This window comes from Eulemur rufifrons, chromosome 7, assembly GCF_041146395.1.
Source record: "Eulemur rufifrons isolate Redbay chromosome 7, OSU_ERuf_1, whole genome shotgun sequence".
NCBI classification, from domain to species: Eukaryota; Metazoa; Chordata; class Mammalia; order Primates; family Lemuridae; genus Eulemur; species Eulemur rufifrons.
In genome coordinates, this window is record NC_090989.1 from 21,867,140 (window position 1) to 21,887,993 (window position 20,854).

General features: G+C 30.6%; 1 protein-coding gene across 1 annotated transcript in view; it reads right to left on the reverse strand.

Moving 5' to 3' along the window:
* Positions 1-6,025: 6,025 nt before the first annotated feature.
* Positions 6,026-20,854, reverse strand: part of NCAM2 (neural cell adhesion molecule 2) — a 325,026-nt gene continuing 310,197 nt past the window's right edge. Inside the window, 2 exon segments of the mRNA XM_069472428.1 lie at positions 6,026-6,137; positions 8,746-8,865. Coding sequence (XP_069328529.1) covers positions 6,026-6,137; positions 8,746-8,865 — 232 coding nt within the window.

The following is a 20,854-nucleotide window of genomic DNA, read 5'->3' on the forward strand; positions in this document are numbered from 1 at the left end:
TTTTTTTTTTTTTTTAGAGTGAGTTATAGGCCGGGCGCGGTGGCTCACGCCTGTAATCCTAGCACTCTGGGAGGCCGAGGCGGGTGGATTGCTCAAGGTCAGGAGTTCGAGACCAGCCTGAGCGAGACCCCGTCTCTACTAAAAATGGAAAGACATTATATGGACAACTAAAAATCTATATAGAAAAAATTAGCCGGGCATAGTGGCGCATGCCTGTAGTCCCAGCTACTCGGGAGGCTGAGGCAGTAGGATCGCTTAAGCCGAGGAGTCTGAGGTTGCTGTGAGCTAAGCTGACGCCACGGCACTCACTCTAGCCTGGGCAACAAAGTGAGACTCTGTCTCAACAAAAAAAAAAAAAAAAAAAAAAAAAAAAGAGTGAGTTATACTTTATGCTGGTTTACAAAAAAATGAAAACATCGTCTTACATGTTTTTACGAGGTGAGGCTGATGCTGCTGGTCTGGGGCGTCACATTTTGAGAACCACTGCTCTAAACCAATTATTTATTCATGAAATCCTCTGAGAAGTCAAAAGATTGACTCACTATAAGGCGAGATGACCAAAAGCATTCTCTTCTTTAAAATATCTAGAGATTTGATTAAAAATGTTTAAAAAACTAAAAGTATTTGTCAAGCCATAAGCTCACTCATCACGAGATATTATTCAAAATAAACATAAAATGCAACACTTTATTAAAGTAAAAGTATCTTTACTATTAATATACAAATGGTGAAGTGTGACAAGTTTGATATACTATAAGCCATACTTTCAATGTCTCTCATAAATACAAAACTTCAACATTTGCAGTATAATCTTTACAGTTTAGATATATATACAGCATTTCATAGGGACATACTATATTGAAACAATTAGAAACTTTGTGGTAGCCAACTTAAGAATATAGAATTTAAATTGATATATAAGTTAAAGAAAATAAAAGATAGTATGTTTTAATGCATACTGAGCACAGCATAGAATTCACATACCAAAACAAAGGTGTTCTTTAAAACCTTTATTTCTAAGTTCATACATTTCTAACAGGGTTTAGAGGCAAGTGCTAAACCATAAATGTTTCTTTAAGAGTTGAAACAGATAGGTTTGCTCTTTAAACAGTACCATTTATTTTATAGTATGCATGTTGTTCTCTGAAAAATCCTATTTGCAAAATTGAATCATAGGTTCTGTTAATTTTCTCCTCTGGATTTCACTAGGTTTTCTTCTTTGCATCATCATAATTGGCTTTAATTTTCATCTAAGCAATGTTCCCAGTCCCTGGTCCAGTGCTTTCTCAAAGTCAGGTGCTTCTAACCTATCCTAAATGTAGGAGTTCAGTTTGCCTTTCTGGATCCTTTCATTTCTTTGTTCTTCTACTCTCCTATGTCTGGTTGTGATTTGAAATCTCCAACAGTCACTGCTTTGCTTACTCTCTTCCATGGATGGCTAAAAGCAGATGCCAAAAGCTACGTGTTTTCATTGCAGAAAAGAAAAAAAAAAAAAAAAGGTAGTAATGTTTAAATTTACATGAGCAATAATTACAAACATTGTGTGGTCAGAATTCCAAAAATTGTATAAAAAATTTAGGGAGGTGATATCAACTAATATATTTAAGTTATTGGTAAAATTATAAAGTGAATAATAAACTATTTTTCTAAGAATGTTAAGTGTTATCAAATAAATATTTACCATTATATATAATTTAAAATATTTTCTTTATATGAGGGGAAAGAATTAATCTATTAGCATTCTTTTAATAATATTAATTGGCTGTATTTCGTGGGTAAATGTAAATTTTAAAGAAAGGTTGGGTGGGAACTGGAAGAAAATTATTTGCTTAGCGACTACTCTATATCTAAGTCTTTTTATAACTTTCTCATTTATACATATAATTGTTTTATTTCAGAACATTATTAAGCTTATGAGGAGAATACTTTCTTTAAAAATTTCGACTTTAGAATTGAAGTATTTCATTTCTGTGACCATCAACAATTTAATTTTAGCATTTGTCAATACATTCATATGTAATTTCAATGTGAGACTCTTATGTAATAATTCTTTGAAGGTTAATAAACAGACTCAAATATTTCCTCTCTCATGGAAAATAATGCTAACAGTCTTATTTTAAAAATATTTTACCTACTCATGAAGTTTGTTGAACATGAACTCTGGATATGATTACGAAAAAGTACTCCATGAGGGATTTAAGCTGAACATTTATATTATTCTCCATGAAAAGGAACATTTTGAATTTAAAAAATAATTTTACTATTTCTTAAATTAAGAAATGAAAAATATTATTTCTACCACTTTGTAGTGTTTTCACCAGGGATTATTTTATCAACAACAATAAAGGATGATTTATGATTCCAAATCAAATATATATCAGAGGAATAATAAAGACCCAAAAGACACCATAGTAATTTGCTCTATTTGTAAAAGTTCTTTGATGTCTTTGTCTTACAACTGGTAAAATTCAATTTCAACAATATCTAGAATGTATGTATTGTCTAGAAAAACAATACAGAACAGATTAAAAATATTTTGTGTGTGTATAAAGAGTCGTTTTGTCATGCGTGAAAATAAATTACACAGTATAATTTGTTATATTTAGATTTTATGTTCAAGTTAGAGTAGTTTAAATTGAGCTTTTTCGTTGGATGTAAATAAGACAGTTCGTTTGAGTGTCACAGATCTGAGCAAAATATATCAGTAATAATGGCAATTGTGTTTTCTTTTGATAAAGCAGAATGTCATGCTAATTCAAAGGCACAAATACATCTTAATTACTTAAAATAAATAAAGGTATGATTATAAAGTTACAAGTAATTGTTGGCACACAAATAATTTGATTAGTGAAATCTATTTATATAAACATTTAATTCAAAGACTAAGATTTATATGAAGTGTGCTGGACTAAATAACCTTTCAAAAATGCTTTTATAGGTATTGTTATTAAAAATAAAGGAAAACTTAAGAATCATTACATTAATGTTAGACATTAGTGTCAATAGAATGCCAATATGTCTTACCCCACAAAAATAATAAATAAATCTTTAGAAATCAAAACTATTAATTATATTTCCTTTGCAAACCATTATAAAATACAGTGACACATTAATTTGTGCCACTTTTGAAAGTAACATAAGTATTAAAATTTTGATATTACCTTTTTTTCTTATATGTTGTTGAAAATAGATTGTCATTGGCTAATTGTACCTAACCTATCAAGAAATACTAATATTTCAGTGATATCTTTGTCTCTTGGTTTAAAATAGTGTAAGGTTGAGATTATTTTAACAGTACTTATATTCAGTCAACCCTTTGAAATTTTATACTAATACTTAAGAGTGCTCTCAAACAGTAAAAATAACATTTACACAGTCATATGGGTATGTTTAGAATAAGAATGAAGCATGTTATTCAATTCTATTCATAATTTACAATTTACTACAAGCCATCTCTTATTTGGAAACTTTTTATAAACAGAGTAATTTGGAGCATTCCATTGAAATATTAAAAAAAAAAATTTATCACAGTATTGCCTTGCTCTTGCATGGCATGGATTTCAAGAAGAATCATTTGGACAACTGAAACAGTACACTTCAAAGTCTGTCTACAAGTAGCTTTACATTATCTGTTAATTTCATCACTCCATGTGAGTGGCAGGAAATTTAACAGCATATATATATATGTATATATGGAATATTTAAGTCATTTTTTTTACATGGAAAATCTAAATAAATGAGAAGAACAAAATTTCAAATTGAGAAAACACAAAAATATTTTGTTCTTTATTATGATTTCTCCACTCTTGAAGTAAAGCACAAATATAACAATGGTAAATATGCCGAATCATTTTCTCAGTCATCCTAATTCTTTCACCGTCTTTAGTTGAAAACCATGTGTCTCTATCCAGGAAAAATTAGCATTCATGGCTATTGCTTCATGGACACTTTACTACGCTTATTCACTTTGCACAAATAAACTAATTCAAGTATTTTGACAAGTTTTAGTACATTGATACAAAACAAAACAAACGAAAACACAGTGAAATAAAGCAAAACAGATGATCAGACAAACATAAACTAAAATAGCAACAATCAAAACCATCAAAGACCAGTTGGATAATCAAGTTAGTTAAAATGACCTAATTGGTTTGTTTGTTTAGACACTACTCAAATCCTTAGGTAGGCACAGGAATTCTGTTTTTTTCCATCAGAATCTGCCAGACAGATAGCAAGAAGAGATTCCTGCATTATAACCCTGCAATTTATGGCAAAGACACTACGGTGACTTGGTGCCTTAACATGCAGATGGTTATAGTCTGTCCTGTGGTCAGCCGGAAAAAAAATGAGAAATGGTACAAAATTGTCTTTTCTTGGCTGACAATTTCAAGCACTTTGTAAATAAAAATATTCATGAGTGGCATTAATATTACATTTAATAATCATTAAATATCTCCACAGAGAGAAACTCCCAAACCAGGTCTCTCTTCACTGTTAAAAATTTCCCCAATGTTCTATTGGAACACATTCTCCAACCAGTCAATATCTGAGCTATAATACACCTGAAACACCAAAGGTTCTAAATGTGATGGGGCCTAAAGAAACCTTTGGCTTTCTAGGTTAAGAAATAATCTAAAACCTGCTCCCAATTGGTATGTATATTTATTATCATATGTACTTTTTAAAACTTTACATATAAGTTAAAGCATGTTTCAGTTTTTACCTCTGGGAGCTTGCATAGCTTGGAAGTTAATAAGTATTTTATTCTGGTATAGGCCCTAACAAGTGATATTAGAAAGTTTATTTTGAATATTTGAGGAATTTCTCCAACCAAAATTATTTATCAAAATTTTAAAATGATTTCTAGCTAAAACATCCAGGAAAAAACACAGAGTGGCAATTCAACAGTTTATCATTTACATTTTTATGACACATTTAAATGTTAAATAATTTATTCTTAATTTAACCAGTCTTAAGTTTATAATTTCCATTAGACAATTATATGTAATGCTGGATCTATAACAATGGGCAAATTAGCTCTTAAAGATTACCTACAACTATGGGCTAAAAATGTGTCTGAGGATATGAAGTATTTGAATATTAATGTCTTTTTTGATAAATTATTCTAAAAATAAATGATAATCACGTATTTATAAATATATCAAGACACCATATTGATATTGTTCCCATTTCAATTTATTTTATTTGAAGCTGAGGGCAGAAACCAATATTATTTTCACTTGCAATACATTTATTTTTGTGTAATCCATTATGAATGAATATGACACATATAAAGAGAGATTTAGGTAATCTTTCTAATCTAATTTTACACACAATGTATATTCTTTCAAATGGGTAGCAATTTTGATCTGGCACTTCAATCTATCAAAAATCAATGTCGAAAATGTACTGAATCATAACTTGAAAAGAATTCTCCAAAGTTCTTCTCAATTTTTAATATCTGCTTAAGACAACTGGCTCCTTCAAGCCCGTATTCCCTGAAATTCCCCTGATAAAAAGTATAATCTTTATTAACTGCCTTCATCTTAAGCTAAAAGCCACTTTAAAAATCTATTTGCCCAAGATACGTTCATAAACATGCAGGGCTTTTTTATACATGTAGCTCACAAAGCTTTTGTTTTATTTTGCTTTTTTTTCTTAAACCCCTATTTGTTAGAGACGTTGAACTATATTTGTTGGTGTTAAGAAATATAGTTCTTAAGAAATAGAGCACTTTAGCCATATAACAAATTGCAGTACGTCAGCCATAGAATCAAATTAAATACCCAAGAGTTGGTGCCAGTCAGGTCTCTATATTGAAATTCTTAACAAAATTAACAACAACGACAAGAACGAAAGGAAATGGACCATGGGCAGGAGTATTTTGATCGTATGTATATGTGTACAAGCTATTCCAAGCTAGAAGTTTCCCAAGAAATTAAGGTCAATGGAATAGTTTTGGTCATAGGGTCACTGCAATCCAAATGCTCTTTGTAGTGGTGTTCAAGCTGCTGTAGTATTGTCGTTATGCTTTGCTGTCATCTTCTTTTGATTGGATGATATCATTAGAAACTTTAATTTCTATAGTTTCTGGATTTAGAACTTCTTTCCCATTTTCTTCTTTTAAAGGCAATTTTCTGGAAGAAAATAGAAAAAAATAATCTTCATTTGCTAAGGTATTTTGAGAGATATCCTTTAACATTTAAGTACTTTTAGACAGGAAACATGCTATAATAATTAGAAAAAAACTAAATTTATTAAAGCAATATCAAATTGATATAAAATAATATAAAAGATAATTATGCCACGAACTTTGTTTATCATAAAAATGTAATGTAATGTAGAAGAATAAATGAAACAATACATTTGTAGATTTAGATGCACCAAATTGTTCATTATAGGGTGCTTAGATTTAGTAAACTAGTTGCTGATGTTAAAAATATAATTTAAGTGTTTTGGAAGATAAAAAGCCAAAACATTTTTATATGTCAACTATATGATTTATTAGGTCTTAAGTTTTTCAAGTAAAACCAATGAATAATTGTTGCCAGAATCTGTTACATAAAATTAGAAACTGGTTGAATTACCAATATTCTTTGGAACTTAATACAAATAAAATATATTTTATGACTTTTTTATATTTATTGTGTATGTTTTCTTTGGTCTCTTTTCACTATTATTTTGTTTTCGTTCACTTTTATATAACTTATGAGAACATTGTTTGAGAGTTGTTTTCAATTGGAACTTGTGGAGCAATAACAATTGATTTCTTAATGTTAAGACAGCTTCACAAATCTTACTATGATGCCAATGAATCATGTTTTCCAGTTTTTTCTAACATTCTCAAATCACTGATATAGCATTACGTATTTTAGATGTAATTTTTGAGAGTAATTTTTCCTCCCTTGACAAAATGTTTTTTCCACATCAAGAGAATTCGTTACAAAGTATACTAATCCACTGCTGTAACTTTAATCTCACCATTTTATGAGGGAGTGAATGTTACTATGCTAGTTTCTCTGGGACTTATTTGTAATTTATTTTAAATTTTTGAATAAGGAGAGTAAAACATTGTATTCTGAAGGTCAAAACAGTCAGAACTAATCAGTCAAAAGTAATCATAGGCAAAAATTAATAAAATCCATTGTTGGGAATAAAGAACCATAATACCAATGCAAGCAGGCTCTTTACATATGTCATAAATAGTGCACTCATTGTTCTTTCTACCATTCCCAAGTACTGAAAATATTGACAATAAAAGTTATAAAAACAATGAGTCATTCCTAGCATCAAAATTTGGATAAATTTAGAGTTATGATAGGAGGTTAATTTAATGTTTAATATATCTCTTACTCATAGAACTATGTATTGAATTTTTAATGAACCAGTGTTTTCAAATACTCTTGGATGGTGTATTTCTGAATATATAATGTGTCACTATTTATGTTTATGTTAAATATTTTTAAAGATTACTGTTAATTCTATTTTATGGTTACTACTTCTATGACTGAGACATAAAGTAGTTAAATTATATTTGCACCTCAAAATATAGCCCAGTCCCAGGGCATCATCTTAACTAGTTTCCATGCAAACCAATATAACACTGTAATGTTAATTAATAAACAGGGATGTGTTTTGTTGTGTAATATTTTGCTTCATTGAAAAAATTTCTAATTTTTGAAGGTGACATTACAGAACCCACTTCAAAAAGTTAACTTCAATTCAGAATGTAATAATCTCTAAATGAAATTACGAAACAATAGCTTCAGGATTTATATTCAAACTTTTACTGTAGAATGGTACTTTGTATTTATGTAAATATTAATCATTTTAGCCCCTTTAAGGCAGATAGAGGGGCTTTCAAAAAGAAAATCATTTCTGCAGCTATAACACTCTGCCTTTGATTTAGGGTGAAAAATCTAAATCAGGTTACTCTGCAAGGGAATACTAGCTGATATAGAAAAAGAGCTCTTTGTTTTGAAAAATAATAGAGTTTAAAATTCATTTTGGTAGGCAGTAAAGAAGATTGTGATCACTATGCCATTCTTAGCACCATTAGTACCATATACATTCAAAAGAACACAATTATTACAATTTCTTAATAATGATTTTTCTTTGAATCATTTTAAATTTAATGTACATTAAGCTAGGCACATGCTCCCCTTGCAGGTTTACTCGAGATATCTACTACAATTTTAATGGAGCTATGAGGAATGAAGAAATGAATAGCATAGTCTTGAATAAAGATCAAGCATCATTTACTATATATACTTTAAAATAATAGTTTAACTGTATTTCCTCCTTTTCTTTGAAAATATTCTTTTTGTTAATGATATTGGGTATATTTTACTATCATTTGAATACTTAAAATGATGACTAATGTCCCAATATACCTTTATTTTAGTAATAATCATTTTTTTTATTTTGAAAGTCAAAGTATTATATTCTTAAAGAGTAAGATTAGTTTGGAAACGCCAACTCTGTAACATACTTCTTTCTGTTTCATATTTTTGCATAAAAGTAGAGATATATAGTTAAAAATGGACCTTCTCTGACATTGATAAGTTTTATTTGAAATTTCTCAATGTATGTGGATTTTAAATATTCATATACACTTTCAATGAAAACAGTATAATTCTTTCACAAATAATAACAATATTGTAAATACACATTACAAATAATGATAATGGGTTATTATTTTTAAAATATTGATTTAAGTATAAGTAAGCATCTCAAGATACATACTCAGGTTCTGTTAGTGGTGTGGTTTCATTTGGTTCATTTACTGGGCTGCCATCTTCATGATTAGTAATTCTTTCATCCTCTGTTCTCATCTCTACTATTGGTTCTTTTGATCCATCTTTCCTAGAAACATAAAGAAAAATATCATAGTTGTGAAATGTAAAAATCAATGCATTGCAGAATACAGTTTAAAATCTCCACCTGATCCTATCATCCTCCAAATAAATCCAACATGGTCAAATTAAGAATACCACTAATTTTTTTTTAATTTAAATTTATCTCACCCTATATTTTCACTCAGAAAAAAATAGAAGAAATTTCATTTTGTTTGTATATCTTTTTCTCATCAAAATCATGTCAATTATTTTGCAAATGTAGTTCACATTTTAAATTCTATTGTACAGTTTCTGTTTGAAAATAAAGAAAAACATTTTGTTAAATAAAATTTATGGCATGAAGTGGCTTTATTTCTCCTATTAGGAAAATATTTTAAAACATTAAATTACTAAAAAATATTTGAAAAGAATTTGTAAAATATTTTAAAACATTTGAAATGCACAAGAAATATTGCTTTGATTTTAAAATTTGGAAGACAATATTTATATGTATGTTTTATTGTTCTAAATGTCTCCCAATGTATACGAAAGATTTTGAATATAATGTGATCATTGACTTTTAACATCTTTCCATGTTTTCAAGAAAAGTTTAAATAATAAAATTATTGCAGCACATATGCATGCATTGTCATTTATAATTTTACATCCTAATGTCATCTCTGTCAGATTTCTCAAATATGAGAGTAAATGCAATTCTCCATAATTGATGAAAAATAGAAAGCTTACTACAAAATTGCATATCTCAATAAAATGAACAAAAAGACAGAATAAAAAGGAAGCCATTTGGTAATGGTAAAGGAAGAAGTGAGATAGAAGAGTTTGAAGGGATGTACTCCTAATACAGATTTCAAATATGGTACAGAAAAAATAAATAAGAAATGGATGGGGGACTTCGACTACCCAGGGACATAGTCTTACCGTATAAGCCAGTATTTGTGCTTCTACATATGCAAATGAGTTGAAAATTTATATCCACACAAAATATCTGCACATGAATGTTTATAGCAACTCTCTTCATAACTACCAAAAATTATAACCCACCAAGATGTCTTCTAATAGGCAAATGGGTAAATAAACTCTGTTACATCCATACAACTGGGCATTATCATGATAAAAAGAAATGAGCTATCAAGTTATGAGAAGATACAGAAGAACTTTAAATGTACTTACTAAGGGAATTAAGCCTGTCTTAAAAGGCTACACATTGTGTAATTATAATTATATTACATACTAAAAAAGACACATCTATGGGGACAGTGCTAAATCAGTGGTTGCCAGGGGATGGGGGAAGAAGGGATGACTAGGTGGAACACAGGAAACATTTATTAATAGGAAAGTGAAACTATTCTATTTGTAACTATAATGATGGACACAGGGCATTGAAATTACTTCTTAAAAAGCATGTAAACTAGGATTACAAATAAAATAAAACAAGCAAACAAAAAACTACAATGGCCTAAAGATTTAACAGATGCCACAAATGCTGAGACTTTCACAAAAAAACACTAAGGATGATAAAACACTTTTGATCAGGTGGCAGGTCTGATACTGTTGCTTTTATCTAGGTCTGTACGTACCTCTAATGCACGTGCATAAAAATTTGAAGAATGGGTGTTGGTAAAAATAAAAGAAAATCTATAAGTGGGTAATGAAGAATTGTTTTGACCTCTGAAAATTAGATATAAGAGATAGTGATTATGACAGGTTTAGCCATATTCTCTGATCAGGGGCCCCAATAAGCAAGATCTATATAATTAGTAAAGATGAATCAAGAGCCCATCACCATTGGATTTTAGTTTTGTTTTGTTTGTTTTTTATTATTCTTCAACTGATTATATTAAAAAATTCTCCCTGATACCAATGTTCTTGATAACATAGAGGATGATACCTCTTTGGGAAAATGTGGTTATTGATGATGATTGTGGGTTAGCAGAAAAGTGATTCAATTTTTTAAAAATTATATTAACAATTGGGGCAAATATATGATTAAATAAAACAAAATTAAGAGAGAAGAAAGAACTATTGAATTTGGATATTAGTGGTAACTTCCTTACTGAAAATAAACATACATACAAACACTTTTAAACTAGAAAGGATAAAATAAACATTACTGAAAGGAAATGAAAAGCTAACAAGAGAAAATGGTAAGTTGTCCCTGAAAATTTTTATTTTCATTTATAGTGATAATTTTAATTTTTAAAATTTTTTTGTTACATTTTTTTTCCAGAGTTATTCTATGCAGATAACAGCACATGTGTTAAAATGAATTGTTATTTTTAAACAAATAATAATATACTTGACTGTGTGTAAGTTTGCCTTTCGATTAACACTAGGTATTACTTGGAGTCTACAAATGAACATTTAAGGCTGCCTCAACAGAAAAGGGATGGGCCTCTGTATCTGTGGGGACCTCTGTCAGGAGCACCCACCCTCTGAAGAGAAGTGACTGCTTGCAAACTTCTCAGTGCACAAAACAAAATTAATAAATAAATAAAAATGTCCTATCACACAAAAGCTGTGTCTTTCTTCTATAAGGTGCATAGTATTCCAATTTATGTGTACACCACCATATATACAACCAGTATCCAATTGACATTAAGGTTGTCTCCAAATTTTTCTATTACAATAAATACTGTAAGGAATACCAAGTGCACATTTTACTGACTCTTAGGTGGCTATATATGAAGCACCCAAATAATTTACGTGAGTTTAGTCTCCTGTCCTCTATAAATTATAGTCCAAGTATATTTGAGGTGATACCAGAATTATTACCAAAACTTTCAGTGCATTTGTAGAGTGCATGAGGCAATGTTTTGTCAAAACTGGCACAACAATATAATATGAATTGGTTTTACAATTTATATACTGGTTAACATTATGTAAATTCCTACCAGATTTCTAGAACAGATTTTTAAACAGAAAATGGTGATAACTATAGCATAGTGGTTAAGAGTATGTTCCCTGGAATCAAACTCTGTCCTCCATTGCATAGTTAATAAAACACAGATGATAATGACACCAAACTAATTCCTATAGAGTACTTAGAATAGTGTCTAACATATATGCAGCACTCAATCAGTGTTAACTGCCATCAGAATCCCAGGAATGGAAAGAAGATTTATGTTAGGAAATACATTACTGAAATTTTCAACCTGAATAAACTTTCCAAAAATAAAAATATTGCAATAGAACTGAGAAAAATATTTTATAAAATTTATGCATTATTGGATAAAAAATATAAAGTTTCATATAATCCATGGCATTGTAAGCAAAATAAAACTTTGGGATACATTGGGAACAGTATTTGTAACAAATAAAAAATCAAATGATTAAGGGACAAATTTTATAAACAACAAGTAAGAGGAAAAGTTAAATAACTCCATGAAAGTGTGTAATAAACATGAAGAGGCACTTTTTCTTAAAAAGTGGCAAAATAAAACAAGCTCAGATAAGATCTGATAACCAGAAAATGCAAATCTTAAATAATATAAAAATACGATTTTTCACTTAGATTGACAAAAATTAAAAATAAATCAATAATATTTAATGTTTTAGAAGCTGCGAGAAATACACATTTTCTCATTTTTTTGAGAGTGTGAATTGGAATCGACTTTTGTGTGCAGTTTGTCAGCATTTTTCAGTTTTGGCCTTCCACTCTACGCCTAATAGCTTGCAGTATATTTGCAAGATTAATACATAAGAATGTTCAAAACATCACAGTTTATTACAAAGATATTAAATGTTTCACCTAAATTTTTATAATAAAGAAGTAGAGAAATACATCATTGTATCTAATACTATGGAATACTGCTTATGTATAAAAAGAATGAGGCAGAGATTCATGGGCTGAAATGGGATATTAAAACTACATTGCTCTGTAACAAAAATTTGGTATAATTTATATAAATATATATGCACATACATATAAATAATTGTGTGTGTCTGTGTCTGTGTCCTAGGATCTTATATTTTTACAAACTATAGACTACATGGAAAATTACTGGGAAGTAAATACATAAAAATGTTCATGATATTATTACCAGAGGAGGTAAATAGAATCACTATTAAGGTCTTTGATTTCTATTTTATATATTCCTTTGTTGTTTTTTTAATAAAATTATATAGAAATATATGTACTTCTGTTATAATTAAAACTAAAATATTTTAGTTACTTAAAGAAACACTAATAGTATGTTATGTTATATTAACAGAGAGACAGAGACAGAGACAGAAATAGAGAGGCAAGAGAGTTTCACATTAAAGGTTGTAAATGTCCAAATGTACTCTGCCGCTGTCAGATGTCATCAGTCTATCTTGAGAGATGATATTATTGATTAATTAATAAACACACAATGTCAGAATGTAAGGATTTCAGGCAATGAATAAATCATGAAAGAAGCATTGGAAATGATTAGTTCATCAAAGGGAAAAGTAAAAGGGTAGTTATCTTAAAATATAAATATGACTAATTTAAAAAAATGATTATTCTATGTTTTATTTCAGAAGGTAATATTAATAAAAGGTTTAACTCTAATCTGAAGAACTTACCTACAAAGAATTTTGACTTAAATGGAATGGAAGGAAATGAAAAGTAGAATCCAAATAAAGACATTCTAAAACAAATTTAATACTGGAAATTTCATGTTCCTTATATCTGCATTTGACAGGGAGTATTATAATGTGACTTCTTATTGTCTTTATTTTCTCATGTTTTATGATTGCTTGCTTGTGACTCAAGTTTGGGACCATGTATATAGCTAAAATTGAGGAGCATGTATTTATATAATGTTTGACTCAAAATATCGTTTGGATCTTACTGTCATGGTGCTTTAGCAGGGATTCATGAGTTAAGGGAGATTGGGGCTGAGCATCCAACAAGACCTGATTCATTTTGTGTTTTTTAAAATAAACTATGAGATCATCTTTTTATAAATTATGGAAGGTCATTCAAATATACCAATTAGATTCGTTTAATATCCAATTACAGCAAATTTTCGCTCTCTTTTGTAATCTTCTTGTCTTGTGTTCCTCATAGTTTATGATAACTTGCTGAAGTATTCAATTTAATCTGTACTTCTGGAATATTTGAAATTACATTTCTTGTGGATTTTATTCTGTATCTTCACTGCTCCCCAGCATCAATTTGCTTTCCTTCTTTTTTGCTTATTCTTTTGACCAGAGGGAACCAATACAATAGCCATCCTTTCAGATGATAAATGTGTGGTTGTTCTGGAGGTAGTAATAAATATTTCTAAGCACATATATGCATATGTCCACTAGAGGGTAAATCTGATTTATTAATTTTTTTAGTTTTTGTATTTTCCCACACCCATGGTTTCATTATTACAAAGCTGTCAAACATATACATCCTTTGGACAATTATTTTAACAACAGGGAAATAAGCACCTTTGATGCCAAGCAATTACAAACTACAAAGAATAATTATAAAAATTCTATTTTTATAGACTACTTCTTTAGAGCAATCTTAGGTTCACAGCAAAACGGAACAGAAGATACAGGATTGCCCACATCCCTCGGCTCACACACATGCATAGCCCCGCCACAATCACCATTGCCAACATCTCCCATCAGAGTGATGCATTTGTTACCATCAATGTACCCACACTGGCACATCACAATCACCTAAAATCCATACTTTTCATTAGGATCCAATCTTGGAGTTTTACATTCCTTGGGTTTGGAAAAATTTATAATGACATTCTCCCAATATTATTTTATCATGCAGAATGATTTTACTGCCCTAAAAATCCTCTGTGTTCCAGCTATTCACCCCTCTCTTCTCTCCAACACCTGGACCCGCTAATCTTTCTTTGATCTTCATAGTTTTGCTTTTGCCAAAGTGTCATATGGTTAGAATTACATAACATATAACCTTTTCAAATTGGCTTCTTTCCCTTAATATTAAGCAACTAAGTTTCCTCCATGTCTCTTTATGGCTTGATACCTTCCATTTTAACAATGAATAATATTTCATTGTTGGGATGCACCACAGTTTGTTTATCCATTAATCTACTGAAGGGCATCTTGATTTCTTCCAAGTTTTGGAAAATGTGAGTCAAGTAGCTTTAAACATCAATGTGTAGGTATTGGTGAGGACATACATTTTCAACTCCTTTGGATAAATACTCAGGAGCTCAATTGCTGGTTCATAAGATAAAAGTACGTTTTGTTTTGTGAAAAGCTGCCAAATTGTCCTCCAAAGTGACTGTACCACTGCATTCTGCATTCCCATCAGAAATGAATGGATTTCCTTTTCTTGTTCTTGCCTTGTACCTTTTCCCTTTGCTGATTTTTTAAATTTTATTTTGGGGGAGGGAATATAATATTTTTCTAAAAATAGATTTAGAGGGTACAAGTGGTTTTTTTGTTACATGGCTGAATTGCATAGTGGAGAAGTCTAGGCTCCATGTACTCTCCGGCATTTGATATTGTCAGTGTTCTGGATTGTTCTAACAGCTTGTAGTGGTACAGAATCTTGTTTCCATTTTCATTTACCTGATGACATAGGTAAATGTCATTTTACCTTTTGACAGGTAAGATAAAACACCTTTTCATATACTTATTTGGTATTTGGATATCTTCTTTGGTGAGATGTCTGTTAAGGTCTTTGGCCCATTTTCTAATTGAGTTGTTCCTTTTTTAAAAAATCCAGTTTAAAAGTTTTTTGTATATGTAACAGTCTTTAATCAAATATGTCATTTGCAAATATTTTCTCACAGTTTGTGGCTTGTCTTTTCATTCTCTTAACAGTGTCGTTTGCAGAATATAAATTTTTAATTTTAATGAAATCCAGCTTATAAAGTCTTCCTTTTGTGCATTGTGCTTTTGATGTTGGATCTAAAAAGTGTCACCAGACCCAAGGTCATCTAGATTATCTTCTATATTAGCTTCTAGGGGGTTTATAGTAAATGTAAATCTATCTCTCTCAGTCTCTCTCTCTCTCTCTCTCTCTCTCTGAGTTTGCCTGGGTAGAGGTTTAGTGATTTTATTGATATTTTCAAAGAATTAGCTTTTAGTTTTACTGATTTCTCTATTGATTTTCTGTTTTGAATTTATTTATTTTTGCTCTTATTCTATCAGTTTGTTTTCTTCTGCTAATGTTGTACTTAATCTGCTCATATTTTCTGGTTTCCTCAGGTAGAAATTTTTATAATTCATTTTAAATCTTCCTTGTTTTGTAATATATGCATTCAATGCTATAAATTTCCTTCTATGTATTGCTTTCGCCTCTTCCCACAAATTTTGTTAAGTTGTATTTTCATTTAGATTAAAATATTTAAAAATTTCTCTTGATATCTGTTCCTTGAATTTCTTCATCTTGTGTTATTTAAAAGTATGTTGTTAAATATTCAAACATTTTAGGTATTTTGTAGCTACCTTTCTTTTATTGATTTGTGTTACAGCTGTGATCTGTCTTACTGAATGTTCTATGAGAGCTTTAGACAAATGTGTATTCTGCTGTTATTGGAAGAAGTAGTCTATGTATGTCACTTACATTAATATATAGTTGATTGATGATGATGTTTAGTTCAACTATGTCTTTTTTTTTTTTTTTTTTTCTTTTGAGACAGAGTGTCGCTTTGTTGCCCAGGCTAGAGTGAGTGCCGTGGCGTCAGCCTAGCTCACAGCAACCTCAAACGCCTGGGCTTAAGCAATCCTACTGCCTCAGCCTCCTGAGTAGCTGGGACTACAGGCATGTGCCACCATGCCCGGCTAATTTTTTTTTTTTTCTATATATATTTTAGTTGGCCAGATAATTTCTTTCTATTTTTAGTAGAGACGAGGTCTCGCTCATTGCTCAGGCTGGTCTCGAACTCCTGACCTTGAGCGATCCACCCGCCTCGGCCTCCCAAAGTGCTAGGATTACAGGCGTGAGCCACCGCGCCCGGCCCAACTATGTCTTTATTGATTTTCATTTATCTTTATTTTTCTCAATTTTTTAAAAAAATTTTACCACCTTCTTTTTTTTTTCTTTTTTCTCCCCTTTTCTCTTTTTTCCATGTTTTTCTGCCTGATGAATCTGTCCATTTCTGATAGAGGAGTATTAAAGATACAATTTTCATAATGGATTCATGTATTTTTCCCTATGTTCTGTCAGTTTTTGCCTCACATATTTTGATGCTCTGTTGTTAGACATACAGATGCTTAAAATTGTTATATTTTTTGAAGAATTGACCCCTTTATAATTATATGATCTCCTTTAGATCCCTGATAACTTTTCTTGCTTTGAATTTGGCTCCATCTGAAATCAATTTCTAGTCCTGCTTTCTTTTGATTACTGTCAGTGTAGTATATCGTTCTCTATCCATTTCTTTTTAAGCTGTATGTGTCTTTATATTCATTGTGGGGTTTTGTAGACAATATATATCTGTGTTTTGTTTTTTGATCTACTGTGACAATCTCTGTCTTTTAATTGGTATATTTAGACCATTTATATTAAAAGTAATTATTGATATAGTTGGATTCATATCCACTATATTTTTTACTATTTCTTGTTTGTTGCCATTGTTCCTTGTTTCTATTTTTGTCTTTCATTGTTTTTCTGCCTTTTGCTATTTTAACTAAGCATTTTATATGATTCCATTTTCTATCCTTTCTTAGCATGTCAGTTATACTTTTTTTTTATTTACTCTAGTTATTGCTCTAGCATTTTAAACATACATTTACAGCTAATCAAAGTCCACTTTTAAATAACACAGTACTGCTTCACAGGTTGTGAGAGTTCCTTATAATAAAAATGTATTCTTAATTCTTCCCTTCTATACTTTATAACATTGTCATCCATTTATCTTATAAATAAGCATATACACACATTTAATAAAATACACTGATGCTATTATTTTCAATAAACTGTTATCTGTTATATCAATTAACAGTAAGAAAATAGATAAAATTTTTTATTTTACTTTTACTTATTTCTTTTCTGAAGTACTCCCTTACTTTAAACACATCATGAGGAAAAGGTCATCTCTTTAAAAAATGGTGCTGAGAAAAATGGGTATCCATAAGCAGAAGAATGAAACTACACTATCTGTCACCATATACAAAAATCAAATCAAAATAAATTAAAGACTTAAATGTAAGACCTGAAACTATGAAAAACCTGGAAAAAGACATTAGAGAAATTCTTCAGAACATTGATCTGGGCAAAAATTTCTGGAGCAACACCTTAAAAACACAGGCAACCAAAGAAAAACAGATGAATGGGATCACACACAGCTGCTTCTTCACAGCAAAGGAAACATCAACAAAGGGATGAGCTAACCTACAGAATGGGAGAAAATATTTGCAAATTATTCAACTGGCAAGAGATTAATAACAAAAATATTAATAACAACAAGGAACCCAAACAACTCAATACCCTAAAACATAATTCAATTAAAAATGAACAAAAGATCAGTAGATCTGAATTTCTGACCTATATCATTTTTCTTCTCTCTAAAGAATTTTCTCTAAAATGTTTCTTACATGGAAGGTCTATTAGCAATAAATTCCCTCTACTTTTGTTTGAGAAAGTCTTTATTTCTTCACATTTGAAGGATAATTTCACAAAAGACAAGAGGTCTAGATTGCTGTGGTTTTTCTCTCTCAACAGTTTAAATATTTCACTCTACGCTCTTCTTGCTTTCGTGGCTTCTGCACATTAGTCAGATGTAAATTTTATTTTGCTCTTTTCTTGGTCAGGTGTTTTTACCTCTGACTCTCTGGCTTGTTTCAAAGGGCTCTTTTTTTATATTTGATTTTCTGCATTTTGACATTTTGAATATGATATGCCTAAGTGAGCTATTCATTTTTTTTTTTTTTTTTTTTTACATTTATCCTAGTTGGTGTTCTTTGAAATTCCTGGATCTGTGGTTTGGTGCCTAACATTAATTTGGTGGAAGTCTCAGTCATTATTGCTTCAAATATTTCTTCTGTTCATTTATCCCTATCTTCATTTTTTTAGTATTCCCTCCCCCAATTTTAGTAGCACAAAATGACTAGAGTGGGCTAAAGTTGGCTATTTCCAGGAGGAAGGCTAGGGCAGGGTGGTGTTGGGTTTTTCCCTTCTCTGAGATCAGTTAGGCTCTGATAAAACCTCAGCAAGTTAGGCTCTGGTTAAATAGTTTCTCGTGTGGGTAGACTTTGTTAGGACCAGAATGCTTTGGTGTGTTTCAAGTAGCTACTTTCCTCTCTTACATTCCCAGAACTATGAGGAGATTTTTTTCCTCCAATATTCACTATAAAAACTTGGTTAAGTACCTGAAGGTAAAATTTTCAAAAGTGTAGGGCCCCCAAAGTCTGCGTTCCCCTGGAGTTTTCAACTGCACAGACTTTTCCACACTGAGCCCTCAGCAATTCATCAATAATGTTCCACATTTTTTCCTGTCCCAGAACTGGTTCTGATAGGGGTTCCTGCTTATAGGTTTCTGCTCTAGTAAATTATAATTTCCTGTACCCTCCTCTCTCTTTCTTCAGTTTTGAGAACAACAGTTTGCATTGCAACCTCAATTTTTTAAAAATATAAGAATTGCTGATTGTCAGATTGTTTAGAGTTTTATTTTTAATAGGAGGAAGTGGCAACTTTTAATCTCCTTGTCTATTAGGCTTACAACTGGGAATGTTAACTTCCCCCCCCCATCAGTGTTACCCAGAAAATACACGTTTGATATTTCATACATACATATTTCTTCAGTTCTTGTATGAAATCATGCTTTCTATTACAACAAAGCCTTTTATACAGTGTATTCCCAATGCCTGAAGACCCACTTTCCACACCCTCCCCTATACACACACACACACACACACACACACACACTTCAGCTAGTTAATTCTTACTCTTCCTTTACATTTTAGTTCTCTCATGCCTTGCTCAGATTAATATAATTATTTTTACATGGCATTTATAAAAAATATTTTATTTATTCATTTGATTTTATTAACTAAAATTTTACCAGAACAAAAGTTTCCTGGTGGCAAGAACTGAATCTGCTTTTCCTCACAGATATATTCCCAGAATTTAGGACAGTGCCTTGTTATGTAAATGTTCAATACATTTTTTATACAAATTAATGTTTGGGTAAATAACAACAAAAAGATAATATGATAAAATAGTACTTATGGGTCACTTTTATAAAAGAAAAAAAAAACTATGAGAATGCAAGATACATAGTAATTTAAATTGATAAAAGCCAAATGAAAATGAAATATAACATAATGGTATTCTCTACGACATTGATCTTAATTTCTCCTCTTTTCTGCTACATGATGCTCTTAAAACAAAAAATGATCTAACTATGCGATTAATGTGTTTGTAATAAAGTATCATAGTTATATAATTTGTTATAACTTGAAAAAACTAGTCTCTGCATGTTTGAAGTCATGTTTAAAAGCTAGTATAAATCCAAATAATCAAATCAATTATACTCTATTTCTCATTTAGATTGTGTATCTTTTTCAAACTTGAACAATAAATTTTTTTTATTGCAAAATATTATGGGGGTACAAACATTTTGGTTACAAGTAATGACTTTGCCTCACCCAAGCCAGGGCTAGAGCCAATGCCCTTCCCCCACACAGTGCGCACCTCATCCATTAGTTGTGAGTTCACCCCCGCCCCCACCTGACTGACACCCAATGAATATTACTATCATGTGAGTACCTTAATGTTGATCAGAATAAATTAAAAAAAAAAAAAAAAGAGTTGAAAGCTGCTTTCCGAAGGCAAAGGAAATTGTTATAAAAATTGTTGCAACCTCTTAACCATGTGTTTCATTTTCCCAATTCTTTCAGGTTAATTGAACTCAGCAGGAATTATAAACAGAAATGTTGGTGGACAAATTAACAAACAGTAGAGTTAAATAAAAATAAATAGCAGAACTTACATGCAGCTGGTTATTTTGCACATGGTTACCACCATCTCTCCCAGGGAGTCAGGACAAAAACAGGAAGGTTCTTTTTGAATTTTCTCTTTTCCTCACCCCAAAGTAAAATCA